Raw genomic sequence first — 26,049 nt, 5'->3', positions numbered from 1 at the left:
TTGGCTATTTTGGGTCTTTTGTGTTTCCATACAAATTGTAAAAATGTTTTTTGTTCTAATTCTGTGAAGAATGCCATTGGTAGTTTGATAGGGATTGCATGTAGCACACTTATTTCTTGACCCCTTGGTTACCTCTAAGGTGGTAATCATTGTAGATTCAGAGAATCCAGAAATGTTTCTCAACTATATTATGGTTTTGTGACGTCTTCTATTAACTAAATGTGTTAATTGCTCTGATTTTCGGCAGTTACTAATAAAATAGGCATTTAAGGGTGGTTTGATTTGAAAATACTGGTTCTTTCCTTTTTTCTTGTATAATAAAATGTCCTAAGGCCGAGATTTTAGTTGTCTTAAAACACCTTGGACGTAGTGCCTTAGATTCATTGGTTAAACAAAGCAGAACAAAGAAAATACTACAGAATAAAAATTTCACACCTTTCACACCTTTCTGGTAGGTCACAATATTACAGATGTATTTTGAGGAATTATGACTTGACCAGGGTCAGACATGTGTTAAGTTGAGCTTTCCCAGATTTATCCTGATGGCCACAGACAAATGTTTGGTATAGAAAACAGCAGTTTAACTCACCACCCACCTCACTGAATCATAAAACTCTAGAGCCAGATAGAAAAAGTAAAAAGACACTGTAGCTGTAGGAGCATTCCAGCTTGGCCTTTGCTACTCCTGCAGAATAGAGGGTTGACAGACAACAGGGACCACCCAAGAGGTTTTTGGTTCTTTCCCTTTCTTTATAGTCTTTCCCCTATCAGCCTTCTATGTCATTACCATCCATTCCCTTTCCTATACTCAACCCCTCCAGTCTTTATACTTAACAACACCAACAGACTCCTATATGTTTAAAAAAAAAATCCTTGAAAACATGGAAATTATCGTTGTTTTCTAAGTGTAGACTGTATATACCTATAGAATGGGGACTACGTTTTACAAAATTTATCTTGTAGAGTAATTAGATCTAATAATAGATTATATTTTATATAATTTATATTATATATTTTTAAACTATAAAATTTAAATAATGGCTTATTTTTGTCTGTATTCTTTAGACAAGGGAGAGCTATGTAAGATTGTTTATATCCTGAAAAATATAATCTAGACGGAGGCACCCAGTGCTATTCAGGTGCAGTGTGTTTCTTAATCTTCATTGTATATAGGAATGTACCTGGGAAGCTTGTTAATAGATTCTCAAAATCATTTCCCCTAGATTTTAGTGTAATTTAGGGTACCTAAGAATTTCTGTCTAACTTACCCCGGTGATTCTGTTATTTCAAAGGCCCATTCTTTGATTAACACTGGTGTTACAAAACAGATCAGAGTTTTTGAATTCTAGCTCATCCAGTAGTTTTTGTGGCCTTGAGAAAATTTCATAATTATCTGTAAGATGGAGGAACTTCCCTGGTGGTCCAGTGGTTAAAACTTTGCCTTCCAATGCACGGGGTGTGGGTTTGATCCTTGGTCGGGCAGCTGAGATCCCACATGCCTTGCAGCCAAAAAAAAAACCCCCCCAAAAACAAAAAAAAACCAAAAACATAGAACAGAAGCAATGTTATAACAAATTCAATAAAGAGTTAAAAAAAAAAAAGAGCGAGATTATCATGGAGAGTGAATTTTCTGCTTGGAACGTAAATTATCACTTAGTAGAGGATAGCTGCTGCCATTGTTATCACAGCACCTACATCACCATTGTCATCTCATCATCAGCCATCTTAGTGACAAGAATGCACAATGTCAGGAAGCATGCCTAGGAATGGCGTAGACATTATCTGGGAGCTCAGAGGTACTGAAAAGAACTTGTGCTGGAGTAGCCTGGGATGTTCATGTAGAGAGATGGTACTTAAATTAGACTTTGAAGAATGAAAAAGATTTAGTCAAGTAAAGACAAGTTGGAAGGAGAAGACTATTCTTTAAAACACAGAATTATTTCAAAATAACTAACTATTGTTTATTTACTGTTGATTCACCTCAGTTACCTTGTGTTTATGCTAATTTAAAATAATTACGTAGGGATCTTAAGTTTACTCAGGAAAATAAAATGTTGATGAAAATGTGCATATAACATGTGTCATACTATATGATGTGAAAGTCACCGATTTATAATATATTCATATATATGACAGCATTTTATTATATTGTGATATTAAAGACAAACACCACTAATTTGAAATAAATGCCTTATGCTTATATTATAGCATGTATAATTATAAAACTTAAAACTATAAAGCAATTTTACAGGTTAAATGTAACTATCAAAACTAACCAATGAAAACAGAGTAACAACAGTATTTTATGCTACCTGATGTTTACTTGAATGTAACTTTCTGCAAGAGTTTGGTACTGTCTGCTTTGAAAGAGATCTGTTATTTTGACTTGCCTATTCTGTGGATGGTGTGATGACTCAGTTCTTCTGCCATTTCCTCCTGTTGGAACTGCTGTAAAACTTTCCTTTATGCAGCTTACTGGAGCTTCATTCTGCCCTCATGTGGTGTGAATGCAACATACTCTCTCTCTCTCTCTCTCTCTCTCTCTCTCTCTCTCTCTCTCTCTCTCTGTGTTCTTTGCTCATTACACCTCCATGGGGGAAACACACATGTAAATGCATGCACCCAGAAATTGTGTGGTGGCATTCAGTTATGAGGAGGTCATTCTGATGACCCAAATAAGTGAAAATACGAGGTAAATGTATTGTGGAGAGCTTAAGGATGTTCTAGATTTGAAAAACACTGAGTGTATGGATGGTAGACCTAAAGGAATCATGACATTTAGTTCAGTTTCCTCATTTAACATCAAGAAACACAGCTGCCAAAAGGATCTTTGAAAGACTGTCCTACTTTTAAAACATTACAGTGGCTTCCTTGTACACCGAAGATAATTTCTGAATAGCTCATCAAGGTGTACAAAACTGTATCATCTAGGCTTTGCCATCTGATTGACTTATCTCGTACCTCCAAGTTCCTTCCTGCTTTAGGACTTGTACTTGCTGTTCTCCCTTTTTGGACACCTTTTTCTTCACATCCTCATGGCTTGATAGCATTAGTTCTTGGAACAATTGCTACCTCCTTGTAGTGATCTTCCCCTTATCATTTTCTCCAATTATCTATTGCTGTGTAACAAACCACCCTAAACTTGGTAAATGGCAACCATTTTTTATGCTCACAGATTCTTTAGGTTAATAATCTGGACAGGGCATAGTAGATCTGTTTTGCCTTTGCATCAAGGTGTCTGAGGGCTCAGCTGGGAAAACTAGGACACCTGAATGGCTGGGTGCTAGAATTATCTGGCGGCTTCTTTACTCATCTGTCTGAATACCATCCTAGTATTCTGTTTCCATCATAATATTTCTCACAGAAATTTCCTATATTAATATAATGCTGTAAATTACAAATTCACTATTTCATTTCACTGAATCTCTATATCTTTGTTTATATTGTGCTTGGTAATGAAATCATGTGCCTTTAAAATGTAACATTTTTACTGTCAGTATACCACCTAGACCTTAATGATTTGTGACCCAGCAATAAATCATCCAGATTATGTTATTGCAAAACTGGTGTGAAATACCGTAATGACTTTGTTTTTGTGAATGAGGTACTGAATCTTGAATCTACTCTTCCTAGGATGATGGTTGCACTGGATGAGTTACTTAGTGACAAAAAACAGCTATTTTATTATGCCCATGGACTCTGTGGGTCAGAACTTCAGATACAACAGGGACTACTAGTTTGTGCTCCAGGATGTCTGAGGACCCCTAGCAAGACTCCAAGACTTGGAGTGACTCTATGGCTGGGGCCTGATATTCTCTGGAGATGTCTTTACTCACATAGTGATGCTGGCCTAGTGATGCTGGCTGTTGGCTAGAACCTGAGCTCAGACAGCCAGAACAACCACATGTGGCCTCACCATGTGAACTGGGTTTCCTCACAGCAAGGTGGTTGGATTCTAGAAATGAGCATTCCAAGAGGCAGGACGTGGAGACTGCCAGTTTCTGAAGGTTTGAACCTGGAGACTGGCATACTGTCACTTTGGCCAAATTTTGTGTGTTGAGGCACTCACAAAGAGTCATCTATATTCAGGGGAGGTGACATATTCCCTATTACTTGATGGGAAGAGTGACAATATCACAATGTAAAAAGAACATGTAGAATGGAATATGTTGTGCCAGCCATCTTTGGAAAATAGACTGTCAAACTGGGTGAGCTATGGCCTTGAGGGCCTGTCTATATCCAGAGGCCACAAATTAGTCACCATGGTCTTGAAGCCTGTTGAGGCCAGTTTTTGAGCAGACCGTGAGTTGTAGTACCAGCTCTATAGTCATCCTGGATCTAGCTCTCCTCCATGCTTACAGAGTTCCCAGATTGTTAGGAGTTCCTGTTTCTACTCTTAGATTGAGCCTTTGCATTTGGAGAGGGAAGCCCAGTATTGGACTTCTAGGCAGTGCTGACTGGCAGGGTGAGTGTTGCAGGGTAAAGTGCTATGTTTTATGGATGTACTTTGAGAATTTGAAAATAAAGGCTGCTTGTGTAGTGAAGAACACAGAGAAGTTCAGAAGAAGAAGAAAATCTGTGGGGCCTGCCAGAAATTGGTTCTGATTTTGTTCAGTATTGCTAATGGCCTCTACTAGTTGGGGGAAAATTTTCCCGTTCATTCATGTCCTTCTATCAGATTACCAAGAATTCTTCTCTTTATGCCTATATTATCATCAGTAAATCCAATTTACTCATAGTTTTCAAAAATTTCTAGTTTTAACTTTTCCTAATCAAAGAATTGCAACTGTGCAGTAAGTAATGTTGAGTGCATTTCCCCCGGTTAGTCTATTCTTCCCACCTCCGCTCTTTATCCACCTTTTTTGCCCAGTAGTAAAATTGCAAGAAGAACAGGCAGAAAGAGAATGAGGAGAAAGAGAACTACATTTCCAGGTGCAAATAGCATACTTAATCTGATTATGGGACATTTACTCCAAGTGCTAATATTTTGTAGTATCCTAAAACAATATTTTAAAAGAGATTTTGTGCTTTATACTTAAGAAGAGCATTACATTAGAGGTGCTGCAAAAATGACAAACTAATCCTCTCCCGAATAACTTGAGTACATTTGTCAGGTTCCAGAGATGTGCAAGTAAAATAACATGGTCATACTTAATTTGGTACCCATATTTCTCAAATGTGACTACATTGGGATTTTGAGTATATTACGTACACACACATTTGTATGTATATGCATAAATATGACTTTTTTAAAAAAAAACCAGAACATAAAACCTAGAGAGTTTCATCTCTAAGCATCTGTTAAAGTTGACAATTATGTAAATCAGTGCCCAGCATAATGGAGAATTTATTTGATGAGAATTTGTGATGGAAGTATCATCAATATCATTTGTATACAGCGTTATAGCAAAGCTATGGATTTTTTCCTGTTTTGCAGAGAGAATCAAGTACACTTCTCATGTTTGTTGATGGAAGTTGCCTTTCCAGTTCCCTCTGCAACCTGTTGAACAATTTTGCCACTGAATCTTTAGATGGCCTTTCCTCTTCATAGTAATATGTGCTTAGCTGATCCACTCTGTATAGATTATGTTTGAGTATTTTGCGTATAATTTCCATGAATAAATACTCCCCTTATACTCTCTCTCTCCCCTCCAAAATGCACATTAGAATTAGAGGAGTGCAATTCTAGACTGTCTTCTCCAGTGGTTCTTAACAAGGGTGGTAGTGTTGTCCCCCAGGGGACATTTAGCAGTGTTTGGATACATTTTTTGGTTGTTACCACTGGGGGTAGGGTGCCATTGCCATCTAATGGGTAGAGGCCAGGGATGATGCTAACCATCCTGTAATGCACAAGATAGCCCCCTACAACAAAGAATTATTTCACACAAAATGTCTATATCACCCAGGTTGTGAAACGTGAAAATCAGGCCCACAATGGATGTTTTTTCTATGTACACTTGTATTTCTAGCTAACCTGGTTATGAGACTCTAATAACTTTTTGAGCAATATATATTTTTCATATGTTTTTAAGTGAAAAATGTTACTTTAAGTTCTTTCCTGTTTTTCTATTTAGTTCTTAGCTTGCCCAGTGTTTACTTTCTTTCTGTTTTCAAGGTGGCATAGATACTTGCAGAGAGCTTACATTGTATGATCATCCACATATATTCAACCTACAGACTGTCAAAGGACTGCATGCAGTTACTTACTGAATGCCAGGATTGCTTGCATTGTCTGTTGTAGGACTTCTGTAGTCACTAAATTATCAGTCTCCATACAGTACATCACAGGAAGTTGGCAGATACAATGATCCATCTGTTATCACACCCATCAAGTGCATTGGCTCAGAGGGAAATGGCTGCAGATTGGCTCAGTGTGTGAGAGATGTAGTGAGATTCCAAGATGCTTATCAGTCTTTCCAGAAAGTCCTTTCTGGTCTTTAGATGAGCTTGACTCGCTCATTTCTAAAAACCAACTTTCAGTTTATGCTATCGTTACCTTTTCATTAGTATTTACAGAAAAACTGGATATGTTATCAAATATATTTATTTTTCTGAGAAAAAGGTTTCAGAATATCATCTCCTCTCCTCACCAGAGAAATTCTTGGTCAGATTGTCATAGAAAATGAGCAGTGGAAAATTGAAACCGCACAATCTGGAGTTTTATTTTAAAAATAGTTGTTTTTAACCTGAACTAAAGCAAAGCAAGTATAAAACATCTTTATGTTATTTCATTGTGGCCAAGAAATTTTTTTTCTTAAATTTATACAAGTATGATCAATCACCTTCAAAGAAAGAGGTTGTGACTTTCATTGCTAATAAGAAATGTTTAGGCAGTTTCTTGTGAACTTAAGAAACCTGTTTGTTTCCTGGAAAGTCTTAGATATTTATGAAACCAAGATCACTTACAGTTTCTGAGATCTTTTAGACAAAAGCATTGATACTGTGCGTAATGGCGCTTTGAAGTTTCAGTGACTACCCTGAAGATAAATGGGCATGTGCTGATGCTTCCTATCTTGTGAATAGCCTTATTTATACAGTTTCTCCCTTGGCAAGGCATAATGTCTGGTTTGGGGAGGCAAAAATCCACTCCCAAATTACTGTCTGTGTATTATATGTTTTTGACTTAATCTGAGTTCACCTTCAAAAGGGCAAAATAGAGAAAAAATTAAATGGGACAGCATATGACTAATTGAAAGTTAGAAGGGGCCTTACTTTTTCCAGACTGAAGGATACAAAATGAATGTGAACAGTGAATAGTTGTCTAGTCAATTTAAAAGAGCCATTGTGTTACGGTTTCTTCTCTATTCACCTTCATTTTTAAACATCTCTGCTGAAAATGGGGTTTTTAATAACTAGCTCAAAGTATAATATTTGGGTTATCCTCAGATAGATAAAATATGTCTTTTAAATATTGTCTCTCAAATTGAGAATTTACTGTTGGTAAATTGATCAAGTTATACTTTGATTAAAAACAATAAATTCAGTTAACTTTTTTTTTGAGAATCACAAAATTTGGTGTCCATGAATAAGCCAGAGATAAGTTGAGAATAATGGTATTGAAGCTGATGTTCCAGGAAGAAAATCATATGAAATTGCTAAAACTTACACAGAAATGATTCTGCAATTTTTTTTTTTTTTTTTCTTTTTGCCGTACACGGGCCTCTCACTGTTGTGTTGTGGCCTCTCCCATTGCGGAGCACAAGCTCCGGACGCACAGGCTCAGCGGCCATGGCTCACAGGCCCAGCTGCTCCGCGGCATTTGGGATCTTCCCGGACCGGGGCACGAACACATGTTCCCTGCATCGGCAGGCAGACTCTCAACCACTGCGCCAGCAGGGAAGCCCTGCAATATTTTTTTACAAAATTTTTTTTGCCCTCCCCCCCCCGGGAAAATAAAAAGTTCCCGTGGCCTTTGTAGATGTGGCTTCAGATAACTATAGTGAGCCTTTTGGCTCACTGTACCTTATAGAATGGAAAAGTAACACATTTATATACAGCTATATCAATATATAATATGAATTTAACAATTTAATATTGCTCCATAATTGTGTAACTTTATTTTGTTGTTCTAAATTTGATGAATGTGACTGATAGTCATTAGAAACTTGAGAACATTGTGAATTTATAGTGGTGAAGAGCCCTTATTAATAATAATACTAATAACAACTATCTATAATTGATTACTAGAATGAATTATGCCTAGGAAAGACAAAAAGTTAATAATTCCATTTCTAAATGTTGCTTATTGGGATAGAAGTTTTATAATTTAGAGTTGGCTGATTTTAACACACAAAACTCATAGGCTCACATCCTTACATTAACTGCTTTAAATTGTGATAGTTTATTGTCATTATTTTAAAGCACTTTAATTTAATCTAATTCAATTGATTTTTTTCCCGTCAAGAATCCTTCGCATTAGTCTAATCTTGCTGATGATCATAGGTTCAAATAAGATCTTATTTTCATCACATCTTTCATTTATACTGTTTCTCTAGAAATGTTTTTATGCTTTAATTATGACCCTATTTGGTTTCCATGAAAACCGTATAAAATCACAACTCTGAGAATGCAACTTTCCTTAAATCACAATAGGAAAAAAGCTAAGCATTCTGTGGAAGTGTCTGTTTTCATAGTTTCCAAACCCTTAGGCTCATACTATACTATGCTACCATATCATATATAATTCCCTTGTCTGAAAAGTTGAGTAACATTAAATTGTCTTTGTGTCTTTGGGTGGTAGGTTGCCTTTTGTTCCACTTTGAATGTTTTTAATTTTTTTTGAGATCACAGTGTTTTTCCTTGTGGAAGGTTCTGTGTGGTATACTAAGCACACAAGTATTGACATTCCCCTTGTGCATATGGAAGTGGCATTTTTCTGTGGATAAAAGACAGATGATAAACAAATAAACAAATAATTTCATATGGTCATGGGCTACAATGCAAATGATGAGAAAGTGAGTGACTAGGAAAGGGCAGGGATACTATATTTAGCTAAGGGGGTTAGTTAGCAAAAGCTTCTGGGAGGAAACAACATTTGGGTTGAGACTTGAAACCATCCAGGCATGCAGACACAGGGAAAAGTAAGGGCAAAAGCCTCCAAGCTCATTTTGTTGGAGAAACAGATAGAAGGTCAGTGCTGTTGAAACTGGTAAACTAGTGGAGATGGAAGAGGTAGCTAGAGATGAGATCATATGGAACTTTGTAGGCCATGGTAAGGCGCTTAAATAGATTATTAATGCCATGTGAAGCCATTGGAGTAGGGTTTTAAGCAGAGGAATGCTATGGTGTGATTTAAGTTTTGAAAAGATCACCTTGGCTCTCTCATGGAGAATGGACTTTAGGATGCTAAGAGTGAAAGCAGTGAGAGTAGTTTAGAAGCTTTTGCTTTTTCATGAAGCTGGATTGTAAAACAGTATCTTTACATAGTGTTAGTATATGTTTTGTCCAAACGACATCTATTTCATGTTTACTGAATTTTGTCTTTAGGCTATTTTCTTTATTATCTGATAAACATTTGATTCGCTAAGCCCTTCCTAGGAATAATATTGCCTTGAATATATGCATATTTTAGTGAGGGTTTTCACTGTTATTTTAAGGACTATATGCATGTACTTAAGTTTAAAATTTATAGCAATTATTATAATTTTTGTTTATTCCATTACAAGATACTTGAACATGCATCTTAAAAGTTGTGATTATAGTATATATACAATTGAATTTTAACCTTGTATTATTCCATATATATTTTTTGTTTCTGGAGCATAGTTGGAAGCAAGCCTTAAAATTGTGAGCTATGATAGAGAATTACATTCAAAATAAACGAATTATTGTACAACAAACATCTAATATATAGCTCCTGAGAAATTTTACAGGCACCCCAGAAGCTTCCTGAGTTTCTTCTTCACTATCAAAACTCTCTCCTTTTCCTTTCAGTAATAAATGCTTATTAAGGTAACTTAATTGTTGTATTTTTAATAGCTGGTTTTAAAAACTAGAAAGGAGACTCAACATGGGCAAACACCAGTTGACAAAGTAAGTATTAATACCGTGTTTTCCAAAAGGTCATTTATAAGTTAATTATTTGGAAAATGCGTATTTTTTTTCCCCATGAAAAACCTGTTCCAACCGGTGGATAGATTCTAAGGCTAGCCTATGTAAACTGATTTAACCAGTAATGCTTAACTTTAGTGTTGAGTTGTGTACTGGGTTTTGTGATGAGAACCAGTGGATTGGGTAGGAATTGACTCTGTATTTGAAGTCCTCACCATCTGTCTTGGAAGGCTTTCCCACCTTCTAGAGCACATAGTTAGAATCATGCAATTGCCAAGCTGGAAAGAATCTCAAGGAAGGTGGAGATAACTGTGAAGGAAGCAGCGGTGCCGGGGAGTGTTAGTGCTAGGGATTGATCCAGGCTTTGTGGGTTTCTGGTCCTATTTACTCCTTTTCCTTTTCCGGTGGTTTGCAAGTTCTGTCCTCTTTACAAACTCTTTGTACTTATTTATGTTTTCAAACGAACCCTCAGAAGAACTCCATTATTTATAACTGGATAAAACTGTAGCCATACTACTTTAAATGTGGAGATGGAAAAGACCAGAAACTTGCTGGGGCTCTTTCACAGGATATCGTGCTCCCAGGATCACAGGGACTAAACCACTGCCTTCTGTGTTATTGAACCTACTCATCCCTTCCCAGCTCCAGATTGTGCCCTATCCAAAATTACTGGGTCGCCCCACCCTCCAATCAAAATGCCATTCTGGCCAAGTTTAGAAAGAAAATAGGATTGAACTCCTTCACACCATTGTGTAAATAACTGATCTTCATTTCCCAAAGCACTTGTAAATTTCATAATTGAAGTGTGTTATTGCAAAGGAATCTTTTAGTGTTGAAACACCTACGTGAAGTAAAAATGTTGGCAGTTTTGGAATATTTAGGTCATTTTTAAATTTTTTCGCTTATGAGTTGGAAACTGTTTAAAAGTATGTCAGAAGTTTTGGAATAAAGACAATGTCTTTCTGGATATGTTTCAATTTAAAGTTTTGAGAAGCTTTTATTGCTTTCTAATAGGTTGTTTAAAAAAATTTTTTAAGCATAAATTAACTTTGAAGACTTCAGGGGAGAATTATACATTCCATCTTATAAAAGTGAAAAATAATGATATGAGATTCTTCTAAGAGCTGGGTTAATATAATGGAAATTCATATGTAAACCAACAAGTTATTTATTAAAGTAAGAATTCATTTATACTGAAGTTTTAAAAATAATGCTTGTGGTGACATATTTGATATTGGTGGTTAATTTTGTATTTTCCAAGCATAAAACAGTCCGGGAAAGCTTGTGGAAGTAATTTGATTAGTTTGGGGGGAGTCATGCTTTGTTACAGTAAAAAAGACCAAAATAAGGGAGGCAAGATGGGCACTTAGAGAGTAGAAATTGTATAGATGTTATCTTCTATAGTAGATGTTATTTTATGCCAGATGATAAAATTTTTAAATGTGTAATTCTAACATAGTGTGGTGCACATCAGACTTCTCTTCAAAACACACTCTGTTTAAATGCGTATTAGGGGTCAGTGGTCCTCTTACAGAAACATTAAAGATAGGCAGCAGATTTCCTAGTTTCTAGCCTGGTGTGGTAGCTCAGGTCAGCAAACTCTAAAATCCAACAGCTAAAAATTGCTTAAGCATTTTGCTGTTTTACAAAAATTCATTTGCTCTACATAACAATTTTTTAAAAAGGCTATTTTTAGGACTCAAAGTTTTGTGAACCAGACTTTTTCAATTATTTGCTCACTTTTGGTTCTTTACTGTTTTAACAAATGTTCACATGTACAGATTGTTTTGGTAGTTTTGTAGCACATTCTTGGTGTAAAATAGAGTAGTGTTATAGAAAGCTTAAAAGAGAGACTGACCATCTTTTAAAAAATGTTTAATTATATAGTCTGCTAACCTTGAAAAAAATACTTTCCAATATTTTGGTTTAACATATAAACTTTCAATTCCTGGCTAATAAATATATTTTTTATGTCAACTATCAAACTCCCCATAAACAATAATCCAGCAACATACATACATGAACCCACAAAAGACTGCAATTGTATGGGTATATGGAGAAGTAACAAAATTCCTGTTAAGAAAATTGACTTTACATGTTGTCAGTATAATGTGGCTTATGACTTTTTTCAGTTTAAATTAGGTCTTTTAAATTTATAATTCAAACCTTTGTTGGGTGCTTTGAGTTCGATTGAGGAAGCTGGGTGATATAAAATAATTATTCTATATTCCTGTTTTTAATCAAAATTACATTTTTTGCTGTTTTTCTTTAAATAGGAAGCAGGTTTTCTGTTTTGGCCTAGCATTTTATGTAAAAGAGGGTAAATTATTTTGTAGTAAAAGTAGGATAATGGAAAAAGAGAAGAGGATTAATACTACTGTTGAATTCTGTAGTCCTATGGTGAAAGAAGTGGAAAGAAGGGAGGTCAGTAATAATTACACATGAAGTGACCAAAGAAATTCTGTAATTTTTACATGTAAAGAATTAGATGTATAGAATGAGATTGCTTGATAAGGGCCTGTTCTATTTGTCATAGACGGTGTAGCTTAAATATAAGCCAAGGTACCCACCAGGTCTCAAGGATATGACACTGAGCCTCATCTAAGAAACCTCTGTGTACGAAGTCTTCAATAGTAGTCATCTCCTCTCCCCAACCCCTCCCCCCTCCCCTCCCCTCCCCAGCCCCTCCCCCTCCCAGCCCCTCCCCTTCCCCTCCCCCTCAGGCAGATGTTATTTTTGCTACATTTGCTATTTTAACCTGTCAGTTAAAAAAATAATTATTCTGTCAGTATGGCTGGCGGCTCATATAGGAAAAATATGCTGTCTCTTAATCAAAGGTGATTACAGTTTTTTCCTGTCTATAAATGTGCTTGTTGTGTAACGAGAATGCGTTAGTCTCAGCCTGATGTACGAAATGAAAGGCAGCAAGAAGCAGCACCATTGTTATCACTCCAGGCGTGTCTAATGAATCGTGTTTCCATGTTCTCTCGGTCATGCCGTAGAGTGCCCTCAGCCAGGGCTAAGCCTCCTGTAAAATGCTCTGTAAGATTATTGTAGCAAGAACAGAAATGCTGGATGAGTGGGGGTGGGGAGAGAATGCCAGCGAGACAGCTGCATTTCAAACAGTTACAGCTGCATGGATTACTCACTGTAAGAGCAGTGACAGACAACTGTTTGAGCTTTAGTGTAAAAGGCAATCTGGGGACTTGCTCTCTCAGAATTTTAGTAGCAGTCTGGTGTGTGAGTGTGTGTGTGTGTTGTGTTTCAAATCAGGTTGTGTCTGAAGAGTGGAAGGAAGTATTTTTAATTTTTACTGCTCAATTGTGCCAATCTTGAAATCAGTAGTTGAGTCATCTTGATTAAAGTCATTGTCTTAGAGGAAGTTTATAAAATGTTTGTTTTGCAGTGTTGACGGATTTAAATATAAACGTTCTACCTGAATCACATATCTGGTTTTCCTCCTCTTTCAAAATTTAATTTTCTCCTGTGGTGATTCCTGTCCTAAGAATGTTGATCTTTCTTGTAATTTAAGAACACACAGCATTATTTTTTTAAAAAGCATGTGGCTGTTTAATAAATAATAGTAGCCTTATTTTAAAAAATCTATTTCAAATATGATGTATCTTTTTAAAGGAACATGTTCATTGAAGAAAATCTCTAACGTACACAAAGAGGTAAAGAAGAAAATAATTATTCCAGCAACCAAAGATAACTGTTAATTCTGATGGCTGTCCCTCTAGGCCTTTATTTGTTTACGTGTATTATTAACAAAATTAAGAACATATTAATAGCTTGAAAGGGGAAAAAGTAATAATTACTTAAAAATCTTTGAAAAGAGTAGCAAATGGGGGCAAGTTTAGTTCTTAGAAGTCAGTAACAGCCATTGTGCAAGATTTCTTTTTCACTGTGTGACTATTAAAGTAACACTGCAGCCTGACTGTTTTCTGTAGCAGTTGTCTTTTGAAGGTCTTGTTCAATTTATCTAGAAATTTAGTTTTATGGTCTCCGTCAATTTAAAGTTTAGTGGCTTTACATGGAGTCCTGTGATCCATTGAAATGCTAACTTGGGTCATGTCTCAACTGCTACAGTCCTGTGTAGAAACCGTCATTAAAATTCTGGTTATCCTGCAACTGGCAGAGAACTCATGCTGTTAGAGATTCCTTAGTTAGACATTATACTGTTAAAATTTTGAATTACAACGGTGCTTCTGTCTGATGAATATTGTCAACGTTCATAATCATTTAAAGTGGCAAATAGGTCAAAACAAATGGAGCATTTTGATATATATATCTTCTATCTCTAATTCTTATTTGATTGATGAATTGACATTGGGATAGTTAAAATCCATTTCAACATAGATTTGTTAACTGATACCAAATATTCTACACCCACAAGCAAATCAAGGAAATCAGAACTCTAAGTGGGTTGAATTTGAATTAAGTAATAAGTTTCAGTCCATTTAGTTATTAATGACTTCAAATATAGATTTTACAAGGCAGTCGATGGCAACATAACTGTGATCAATCAATAGTGTTGTTATGTAATTGGATTTTTTATGGGTATAATGCTGTATTTCAGAATTAACATAGCATTATGCTACTTTGTTACTCAGTTTTTTTGTGAGTCAGTTTTAAGAAGACACTGTAAATCAACTATAGCCCAATTAAAAAAAGAAAAGAAAGCAGACACTTCAAAAATCTCTATATATTTATCTTTAAAATATTTCATTTGTTGCAACCCTTAAAATTAAATGGATAAATGATAAATTGATAAACGTTATTATAATATTTGCTTAGTACAATTCCTAGGTAGTAGATTTAATAGTTAAAAATAACAAAACTAGTGGGCTTTATATATTGCAGATAAAGGTTGAACATAAAGGCAGTGGGAAAATTATAAATCCTGGATTCAGAGCTGCATTATCTTTAGCATTTTGTCACTGAAATCTAACTGGCAAATAATCTCCTCGTTTCATGTGCCTGCTTTAATCTATTTGTGTTTCTGGAGTTTGGAGTACAATTTGATTTTCAGTAATTTTAATGGCTGAATAAGGAGTGCCATCCCTGAAAGTGTCCCTCCACCCTCCAGTATTTGCAATGGCCAATGTGGTTACTGAACTCAATGTTCTGGATAATAGGTTTCATTAGTTTTGATGCCTGAGGTAAAAAAGCAGTAGGTGGGAGCAAGAAGTGTTTTTGATGTCTAGACGTTCATTTCAGCTGTTGCTGCAATATGATACATTAAAAGGAAATATGTATCATAGCTCAGAGGAAATATGTATTCTTTGAAAGTAATTCTACTTTTAAACTGTGTAAGGCATGGTGACCTGAATTCTAAAAGCATGAGCTTGAATTTCTTGAAGGTTTCACAATCTTTATGCTCCTCCCTAGCCTATTCCATTCTCCCTCTTCCCATTTTTTTCCCCTTCAAGTAAAGTATGTCAGTTTCATTTCTCGAATTGGAAAAGATATCTTTCCATGATCTCTGCTGGGAAACACAAAATCATTGAAGTACATGCTGCTTTGATATTTTGCCATATTGACTTTTTTTTCCTGAACCTTTTATTTGATTTTTCTTTCAGAGAAGCTTATTAGTTCTGCAAGGAGCCATGTTTCGCAAAGTTGAAAGAAGTTGTATTACAATTTGTGATGATTTTGAAAAATTATTTGGGAACTAAGCAGTAATTAGACTGCTATTTAAATTTTCCTTTCTAAAACACTGTCTCTCTGCTAAAAGAAAACATTTATATAATACTTCTGCAGCTTAAATATTTGATTATGAGAATTACTATATTAAAAAAGGTTAAATAAGAGCCATTTAAACAAATTCTGATTATAGCTTTTGCAATTTAAGTGAAGTAACTTTAGTGCCAAAATAGTTTTTCTTTTTAAGTAGGCAGCTGTGGTAGTACTTAGTTTTATTTTTCAGTTTCAGTCTGGCTATAATTGACCACATAACATCAAGAGAAAGTTTTAATTTAGGAATTTATTTTGGTTGAGTTTTGCCAGTCATTTATTGTACATTCATTTTACTTCTCTTGTTGCTTTTATTTCCTGAGACTATTAACAAAGTTTTAGAAACAATTTTCCATTATACCTAAGTATACACTATAGAGATAGTCTTCTTACTAATTTATAATCTTAAGGAGTTGATAAACATTTCAGTTGAAACTTGAAAGATCAAAAGAATTAGAAAGGCTTTTTTCTTTTCTTTTAAAGATGAAGACAGTTATGCCCTGGGGAGATTGTAGGTTTCATAAGGATAGGGCCCTGCACCTGCTGGCCTTCTTGTAAAACTTCTTGGCAGTTGTTATTCTTCTCTGTGCACATTGGAAGGGAGATAGAGAATTAAGTAGTAAATGCGCCTCATGTCATTTATAGAAACTTAACCTAGAGCAACTATGCCCTGACTCCCCTCCCCCCACCCCCCTCAAAAGAGGATACTTTCTGAAAAATCTCAGTATGAAGCAAATGAAGTGTTGGTTTAAATTATACCTTGGGAGGAGGATGTATCAGATAAATTAGTTAAAAAACCTGTTTCTGTGATTTCAGTTTTGTTTAACCTTTGAAAAGGTTACTTTGCAGCTATTTAGAAGACAATAATTTAAGGTGCAAATTGTGAATCCAAGGGGAAATTTAAGTGTTGAAGTTTGCCTTTCTAGTCAGTCCTAAGAATAAAAGGGGGATGGGGTAGTTTAACAACACAAGCCTTATGGAGAAGTGGTGTAATGGAAAGAGCATGGGCGATAGGCAGAAAAGTTGGATTTGAATCCCATCTTTGCTACTAATCCTCTTTACTGAATATAAGGAGATTTTAGATTGAAGCTAATTCCAATGAAATTTGAAAAGTATGTGCACACATAATAACAAGTCAGTTCAAAACAGGTTTATGAATATCTGAAATGTCCTAGTCGGTGCAGTTATGAAAATAAATTGCTTCCCCTGAGGAGTTTAATTAATGGAATAATTTGTATATTTACTACTTATAAAAGTAGATATAAAATGCATTTGATCCCGTTAGCTGTTGAGTATAGATACATTTAAACTAGATTTTTGAATATATTATGTGACCTTGGGCAAGTTTAAGATTTTTAAGCCTTAGTTTTTTCATTTATAAAATAGAGATAAGAATAAACTATTGATCATTGTTCTTAGTTGTAAACTAAGAAAAGGAGGTGGTTAAAAGAATACTGAGTATTCACTTTTAGGATCAGTGCTCCAGGTTGGTCTGATGAGAAACTGGTGCTATCAGTACCAAGCACTGGATGCTACAGTACCTCTGCTATTTGAACCTCAGGAAACTTGATCTTGTAGCCTCTCTTTTTAGTGCTGACAGAAAGATCTCTCCATCCACTCCCTTTTGAGTTCCTAGATCCATGGTCAAAGTATGGTGCCGGAGCATCTAGTAGTTAGGATATATATGCTTGTCCATATTGTAGGTGAATCAGCATTTTCAACTCCTGTTAAGGGTGACTGACCATCTTCGTCCCCAACCAGAACTCATGAAATAGGCAGTTTGCCTATGGGAAGAAGTCAGGTACTGAGTGGCAAAAGTGGCAAAAGTGAATGTTTTGTGTCCTTCACTCTGTCTCATAGCGTTGTGGTGGAAAGTAGCACTCCCCCTCCCCTCCATTTATATGTAGTGCATGGTTCAAACTTGGTACATAAAGCCTTATAAAATGAGAAAGATTGTTTTCTGGGTAGAAAACTAACCTTGACTGTTTAAGTTATTTTACTTTCTTCTTATTATTTTATTTTTATTTTTTATTTTTTATTTTTTATTTTTTATTTTTTGTGGTACGCGGGCCTCTCACTGTTGTGGCCTCTCCCGTTGCTCCGGGCGCGCAGGCTCAGGTGCCATGGCTCACGGGCCCAGCCGCTCTGCAGCGTGTGGGATCTTCCCGGACCAGGGCACGAACCCGTGTCCCCTGCATCGGCAGGCGGACCCTAAACCACTGCGCCACCAGGGAAGCCCTCTTCTTATTATTTTAAAATAAAAGACTTTAAACATTTGATAGCAGTTCTGCCAAGTATTTAAAGTAATTTTGCCTCACAGTGGTTTTCAAAGTCTTTATTTAATTTTTGAGAGCATTCCTAATTTCTGTCCTGGTGCTTGAAGTATAACACAGCCAAGAACTGTTGGACAGTGATTATCGGCCAAATATCTATTATTAGACTCCAAAAATGTCATTCTAGATTTAACTTATTTTGGAATTTTAGAGATTCATTGAAATACACATCACTCTTGTATTTCTGGAAATTTTTAATGTGAAATAGATAAGAAATAAAGTATGGTCTGACTTATATTCCTTTCCACAAGTTTATTTGCTATATACAGATAGTAAATTAAAAGGGTTAGCATGTTAATGCATTATCCTTAAATGCATAGCTTAAATAATAGTATTTATTAGAGTGGTTAATCTTGGATCACAGTTGTTGACTTCTAGTAAATTACTGACTGCTTTCAAATCTTTAGTAAAATATGTAACTTATGAAATTTTAATGTTTATATGAAGTCCAAACACTGTATCCTTTTTAATTACCTCTACTGACTTATTTAAAATTTTACTGGTTAACTTATAGGATAATTCATAATTTTTTTTTTTCACCTTTAGTTTACTTTTCTTAAACAAGAGCTTAATGTAGTGGGATCTGTTTTACTTCATGTAATTACTTTCTTCCTTGTTTTCATTTACATTATTTCCTAAACTTTTTAATACTATATGAGGGAGATATAAGAATTTAATTATTTAATAATATTAATAAAGGTTCGTTTTCAAATTAATTTTTAATATTTAAAAACAAAAATATTTTCCTGAATTACTTTGTTCTATTTGTATTATAGGAATTAACATAAAGTACATAATATAAATAACAGTATATTGTGTTGTTGGGGAGGAACACTGTGGTCGGGTCTGCGGTCTCTTTTTGCTTAAACTGTTTTTTTGTTTTTTGCTTTTAATAATTTATGAGTGAAGGTTAACCAAATAGACACCAATCCTTTGGGTAAAAACAATTATGTTTAGAATACATATTTAGAATAGGAGTCCTTTTAATTCACACCCTGTTCTCATTTTTAGCACTAAAAATGAATTTCAAAAAATCAATGTAAGCATAATCTAGAACCTGCCCCCCCCAACCCCCATCCACCTCTTGCCCCAATTTCTCATGTCCCTTTGTTATCAGCCCTCCTCCAACCACCCCCATCCCTGGAGACCATTGAGCAGTTTACTTACCTCATTTACCTTTGCAGGAATGTTATGTGCATGAAATCTTATAGCATGTGGTCTTTTGAGTATGGCTTTTTTCACTTAGCATAATGACATTCATTCATGGTTTGAGTGTATCAGTAGTTCCTTTTATTTCTGAATAGTATCCCGTTATATGGATTTTCCACTGTTTGTCCTTTCCCCAGTTGAGAGACAACTGTTTCCACTTTTTGTCAATTATGGGGGGGTAAAAAAAACAAGTAAAAACATTTGCTGAAGTTTTTCATGTGAACCTAAGTTCTTATTCTACTTGAATATATACTTAGGAAGGATATCGCTGGGCTGTATGTAAAGTGTATGTTTAACTTTAGAAAAATTGCCAAAGTCAACTTCCACAGTGACTGTACTAATTTTGCATTTCTGTTAGCAGTATAGGACAATTCTAGTTACTCTGTATGCTCACTAGCACTTAGTATTTTCAGTTTTTCTTTTAAGCCATTATAATGGGTGTTATCTTACTGTGATTTTAATTTGCATTTCCTTAATGACTAGTGATGTTTTGAGCATATTTTCATGTTTTTATTTACCATTCATGTATCTTTTTTGGTGAAGTATCTGTTCAAATCTTTTGTCCATTCTCTAAAAATTTTTCTTTAATTTGTGTTGTTTAGGGATTTTTTTTCAAGAATAGCATCTTCTGAATACAAGTCCTTGTCAGATATGTGATTTGTAACTGCTTTTCCCCCATCTGTGGCTTATCTTCTCCATAGCTTAATGTAACTTTTGAGTGCTTTTTAAGGAACTGAGTTCTTCATACTGATGAAGCTCTTTTTAACAGTTTTTTTATGGATCATGCTTTTGGTGTCGTATCTTTGAAGTCTTTGGTTAACCTAAGCTTATAAAAGCTTTCTCCTATATTTTCACAGTTTTATAGTTTCAGGTTTTGCATTTTGTTTTATGATCCATTTTGAGGTTTTCTGTATGGTGTGAGAGGTAGGGTTTGAGGCTGAGTTTTTTACATTGGGATATTCATTAAATCCAGCACCATTTGTTGAAAAGACTGTTCTTTCTCCACTGTATTGCCGTTGCAAGCTGTGTTGAAAATCAGTTGACCATATATTTGTGGGTCTATATCTGGACTCTATTCTGTTCTATTGATCTGTATATCTGTCCTTTCTGTAGTGTACCATATTGTTTTGTTTATTCTAGCTTTATAGTAAATCTGGAAATCAGTTGGTGTAAGTCTCCCAACTGTAAGATTTAGATCCAAGGATTTCTTGGGTTTTGGTGCTATTATAAATGGTACTCAAATTTTTAAAATTTTCTAATTATTCATTACAGTTTATAGAAATATGACTGTTTCGTATCTGTTGACCTTAACTGACTTAAACTCAGTTTTAGTTCTAGTAGCTTTTTTTTTGTTGATTCTTTAGGACTTTCTAATAGTCATGTCATCTGCAAAAAAAAAGATCATTTCATTTCTTCCATTCCAGTTAGTATGCCTGGTACTTCTTTTTCTTGTATTGGCTGAGGCCTCCACTGTAATGTGGAATAAGAGTGGTAAGAGCAGACATCCTTGCTTTGTTTTTGATATTAGGGGAAAATATTCAGGGTTTTAACTGTAAGTACGATGTTAGGTGTAGGTTTTTTGTAATTGCTCTTGTAAGATTATTTTTCAAGAAAAAATTTCTAAGACCTATTTTAAAAATTGTTAAAATCAGGATAAAATCATAATGGTATCTAAAGACGGTGATGTAATTGGCATTGCCTGTGCATGCTCACATTTGTTTAGTATTCCACATTGCTTGTCTAGACAGTTATAACCCTTCAACATTTCAGTTAACAAATTATTTAAGGATCATTTGAGGAAGAAATAGAGCTCTGTTGTTTGAGAACTTTCCTTTGACATCTTCTGTTAAGGTCAACGTAGCGCCAACATTAAAAAATAATATCATGAGGAAACAATCAGATGACAATGTGAGGTATTCTATAAAACAGCTAACCTGGTTTCTTCAGTAAATAAATGCCATGTTTGAAAAGAGGAGATGAGTTGTTGCAAATTATGGAGACTTAAGAGATATAAATTGAGAGGTAATTGATAGACCTTGTTTAGATTCTGATTTGATATATAATGAAGTACTTGGGAGTGGGATTTGCCTCAGAATATATGAAGAAAAACAAAAAGAAAGAAAGAAAAAAGAGTGGTTAAGCAGATGACACAATGTTGATAATTTGGTTTAGGAATTTATTTGAGGCCTGTTATTCTATATTAAAATATGTTTGAAGGTTTTAATTATAAAAGTTTTTTTTTAATATGCAGAATGGGTGTCACCAACTTGGAAGAAAATCTTGGAAAGATGAATGGGACACTTTTTTCATAAATACTGCATCACCAGTACTCTTTACGGCACAAAAGACTAATATGTAGAAAAAACTGTTACTGGTGACTGATTTGAAGAGTAATTCAGAAGAGTTGGACTTTGAATGTTGATGAAGTTTTAGGAATTTTTAGCGTACATTAGGAAATAAAAGCAAATTAATATGGGATGTTCCTTTTATTGAAATGTTAGCTTGCTTTCTCACTCAGGAAAGCTCTACCCCAAAGATAAATGTGTGAAAATAGAGATTCATGATGCCTTTAGAGGACTGTAGAAAATTTTTGGATGTTTTGTCTTGAACAGAGATAATGTATTGATAGCAGGAATGTTTGTTTATTTGCTGTACTTTATTTCCATTTCTCTAGTTATAAATAATATAAAATGTCTCTGAAGAGGTTAATTTGGAAAAATTTGGTAGGTCATGATTAGCCACATAGTCAGGAAGATAAAGAGTTATCTGACATCCCAAGAAAAAAAATATTTATCCAGTTTTATCATTTAAAAAAAGTCCTGTAGAGAAAACCCTTAAATGTAACTACACTTTTTTGAATTCTTTCTGATTGGAAAATAAGGAGAGATGCATTTTGAGATGTCAGTTGGTGGAGTAAATGCATTAAAAATGCGTTGTGGATTTAACATGTGTTTCAATTCTCTGTCAAAATTTTCTCTGGTGAGTACTTTTGTCAAGACACCAAGTAAAAGGCAGAGGAAATTTTCTTCTGCAGATGTTGTTTGCATCCTTTCAATTTTTTGCTATGTTGAAATGAACTAATATAGTATAGAAGAAAATTAACTATCTTCTCTAGGGCATTTTATAATTTTTACATATGAAAAGAACATTAGGAATACATGAAACATTGTTAGTCTGTTGGATTCTCTTGTGTTAGAGTTACTTGTGGCTCTAAGTAATGCTACAACATATTTCAAAGGCAAATATGATGCTTCCCCAAATGTTAAACATTAATGAAATCATGAGTTCAGGAAATAAATTTGATGTTATATTAAGATTTAATTTTCTGACATTCTCCCTATAATCATGTCCTTAAAATCATATTCACATACTGCTTTCAAAACATTTAAAGAAATTTGTGTAATGTCATTTTTGGATATTTTTTCCTGGTTTTCTCTCTTAAAATACATATGGTAACCTTTGTATTAATTTGTGACATTTTGTTACTTTAAATAGAACTTTAATAACAAAATTAGTCTTTGTGACATTATTAGGTAGAAAGATTAATTTGAGAATTTTGGATGATTTCAAACTTTGAAGAGGCAGGTTGGTAAGACCTTTATGTGGGGGGGATTGTACCATGCCTATATTTCAATAACTTTAAAATCAAAACACATTATTCCCTTCTGTACATAAGTATCTTATGACTTTGGGCAATTATTTAACTTCTTTTCTGTGTTTCAGTGCGATTTAATCTACTTAAATTAGCTCATTAACTTTGCTTTAGAAAAATATTTTTAAAGTTTCTTTTATTTTTATTTGGATGCCCTGCTTACTGGTTCATTTTTTTGTTTTGCTTTGTTTTGTTTTATTTTCAGTTGTGGAAGAAGGACTCTGGGAAAATGGCCTTTCCTACGAATGTCGGACGCTGCTCTTCAAAGCGATCCACAATCTGTTAGAAAGGTAAGAGAAGGAATATCATCACGGTGGTTTTGACACACCCACGTATAATGCTAGATACTCAGAGGGTTTCCTGTAATTCTGAAAACACTTTCACATACAACTTTATAAAAATGTATATAAATCTCTTCTTTCTTTTTATATTGATACAATTTCAAACTTAGAGAATTTCTAGGAGTGGCACAAAGTACTCCATATATCCTTTCACACAGCTTCACTAACAGTTTTTCTTTTGCCCAGTTTGCTTTATAATTTGTGTGATTCCTCACCCTCTCACCCACCCTGCTTTTGCACCCAATGTGAATCACGTGTGTGCATGTGTGTGCATTCAGATTTATTCCCTTAAACGCCTGAGAGTCATTTACACACTTGAGATTCTTTTTCTGTAACTCCGAAGTATTTAGGTATACATTTCCTGAGGACAAGGACATCCTCTCCTATAAGCCCAGTACAATTATGAAAATTAGGAAATAAAACCTTGATAAAATGCCATTATCTAATCCATAGTTCAACTCAGATGTTCCCATTTGTCCCAGTTACGTTCATTTTAGCTTAACTTCCCTCCCCCAAGATTAGTAGTAATCATGCATTATATTTAGTTCTCATGTCATTTTAAATCTAGAAGAGTTCCTTAACCTTTCTTTTTCTTTCTCAACACTGACATTTTGGATGAGTTAAGGCCATATGTTTTATATAATGTACCTCAATTTGAGATAGTTTCCTCATGATTAGATTTAGTTTATGCTTCTTCAATAGGAGTACCATAGAAATCATGTTGTGTCCTTCTCAGTGTATCGAAAGAGGAGGCCCATTTGTTGAGCCTCTCATTATTGACGATTATTAGCATTGATCCCTCTTGTGAGTGGTGTTCTGCCAAGGTTCTCCACTGTAGATTAATAAGTAACTATGATCTTTGTTATTTCTGTCTTTGAAATTAATAAGTAATTTGTGGCCAGATCCAATGAGATTGTGTAATTATCCCATTTGTTATGAAATTCTGAGTCACTTGGTTAAGCTTCTATTGGTGGTCCTTGTCTCTATCAGTTATTACTTGTATGACTGTAATGTCACCATTCCTTCTATTTGTTGGCATTCTTTTGTAAGGAAAAGATTTTCAGTTTCTGCCATGGATTGATTATGTATTTCTCTTTCTCCCTTAATCTTTCTATCTATATAAATTTGGAAAAGAGGGATTCCTGTTCTACTCAGTGAATTATAATTTATCACTATCATTTAATTTGATGCCTAAGTACTTGCAGATTCGGCCGGGGGGAAGCCCCTTCATGAGGGCTCCTGTGGTTTTTTGACCTGTCCTCATCATTGTTTGAGCACCTCCTTACTTGCTGGCATAACAATATGTCCCAGGCTCTGGATGGTGTTTTAAGGGGAGGCATAGATGAGAAAGAATGGATTATTTAAGAATGTCTATGGGAAAAACTTCGTACTTCCTTCCCTGAGTTTATATATAGTTCTTTTAGGTGATCAAAACTGGAAGGACATTCTAGTACCTTTAAGTTTCTTATCCAAGCTATTATCTAGGGTAATATCACTGCTTAGGATTCTTAAGTTACAGTTAATAAGTTGTCATAATTTAAGTCACTCAGAAAGACCTTTCCCACCAAATTTATCTATTTTTCATTCTGAACTTTTGTTCCTGCTTCTGTGATTTGGAGTAGACCTAGAGGCTATCTGTTACTAAGGCAGTATATTTTAGAAGCACTGATTTTAAGAGTTGAGTACTCTTAAATATTCCAGATATTTGGCAGTTCTTTCTCCCATTGCAAAACAAAACAAAACACACGTATACACAAAGTCCCTTCAGGAAAATGTGGAAAATTTACTATTTCCATAATTCTGTGCCAGAATAAAGCTCTTATATCTGTATAGTAATTAATGTACCTTTAAACACAGTCCTTTTAACATAATTTTTTAAAATTAATTAATTAATTTTATTTTTGGCTGCGTTGGGTCTTCATTTCTGCGTGCAGGCTTTCTCTAGTTGTGGCGAGCCGGGGCTACTCGTGATGCGCGGGCTTCTCATTGCGGTGGCTTCTCTTGTTGCGGAGCACAGGCTCTAGGCGCATGGGCTTCAGTAGTTGTGGCTCGCGGGCTCAGTAGTTGTGGCTCGCGGGCTCTAGAGCATAGGCTCAGTTGTTGTGGCACATGGGCTTGGTTGCTCTGCAGCATGTGGGATCTCCCTGGACCAGGGCTCGAATCCATGTCCCCTGCATTGGCAGGCGGATTCTCAATCACTGCGCCACCAGGGAAGCCCCAATAATTTTTTAATGTATATGGAACAAAGTACATATTTTTAAAAATTGTAGCTCACTGTGTTGTTTTTTATATCATAATTCTTTTCAGAAAAATATTAATGAATTTGTGATTGAATTGTATTCTTTTTAGTATTTTGTGTTTTAAATGGTAGCATGTTTCTTTGTTGGGAGAAAATTAGAAGAGCAGAAAAACTGGGAGAAAAGAGAAATGCAGAAAATTAATTCATTCTGTGCTCATGTATTCAGAGTTTATGATAGAAACTGTAGTCTAGGTCAGATTGAATTATTATTTTATAAGAAAGTTAATTGTGTCATATGCAGTATGTCATGCAATAAAGCTTGAGATAGTTCAGAAGAACTTTGGGTTGGGCCTTGGTTTGATTTCAGGGTCTGTTATTTGGACAGTTGCCCTAACCTCACAAAGTCTTAGTTAATGCCCTTTAAGTTAAATGTAGGATACTATGCATCTTGAGCTTTTGTTAGATGTTGTATATGATGCCTGCCACATA

General features: G+C 35.0%; 1 protein-coding gene across 2 annotated transcripts in view; it reads left to right on the top strand.

Annotated features, from left to right (window-relative positions):
• MED13L (mediator complex subunit 13L) overlaps positions 1-26,049 on the top strand; it is a 300,989-nt gene that overhangs the window by 140,319 nt on the left and 134,621 nt on the right. For both annotated transcript variants that reach the window (XM_030860441.3, XM_030860440.3), the window contains exon 3: positions 23,186-23,270. In XM_030860441.3, coding sequence (XP_030716301.1) covers positions 23,186-23,270 — 85 coding nt within the window. The remainder of the gene's footprint in view (positions 1-23,185; positions 23,271-26,049) is intronic.

The sequence above is a fragment of the Globicephala melas genome, chromosome 13, assembly GCF_963455315.2.
Source record: "Globicephala melas chromosome 13, mGloMel1.2, whole genome shotgun sequence".
NCBI lineage: Eukaryota > Metazoa > Chordata > Mammalia > Artiodactyla > Delphinidae > Globicephala > Globicephala melas.
This window is presented reverse-complemented; position numbering and strand designations above follow the sequence as displayed.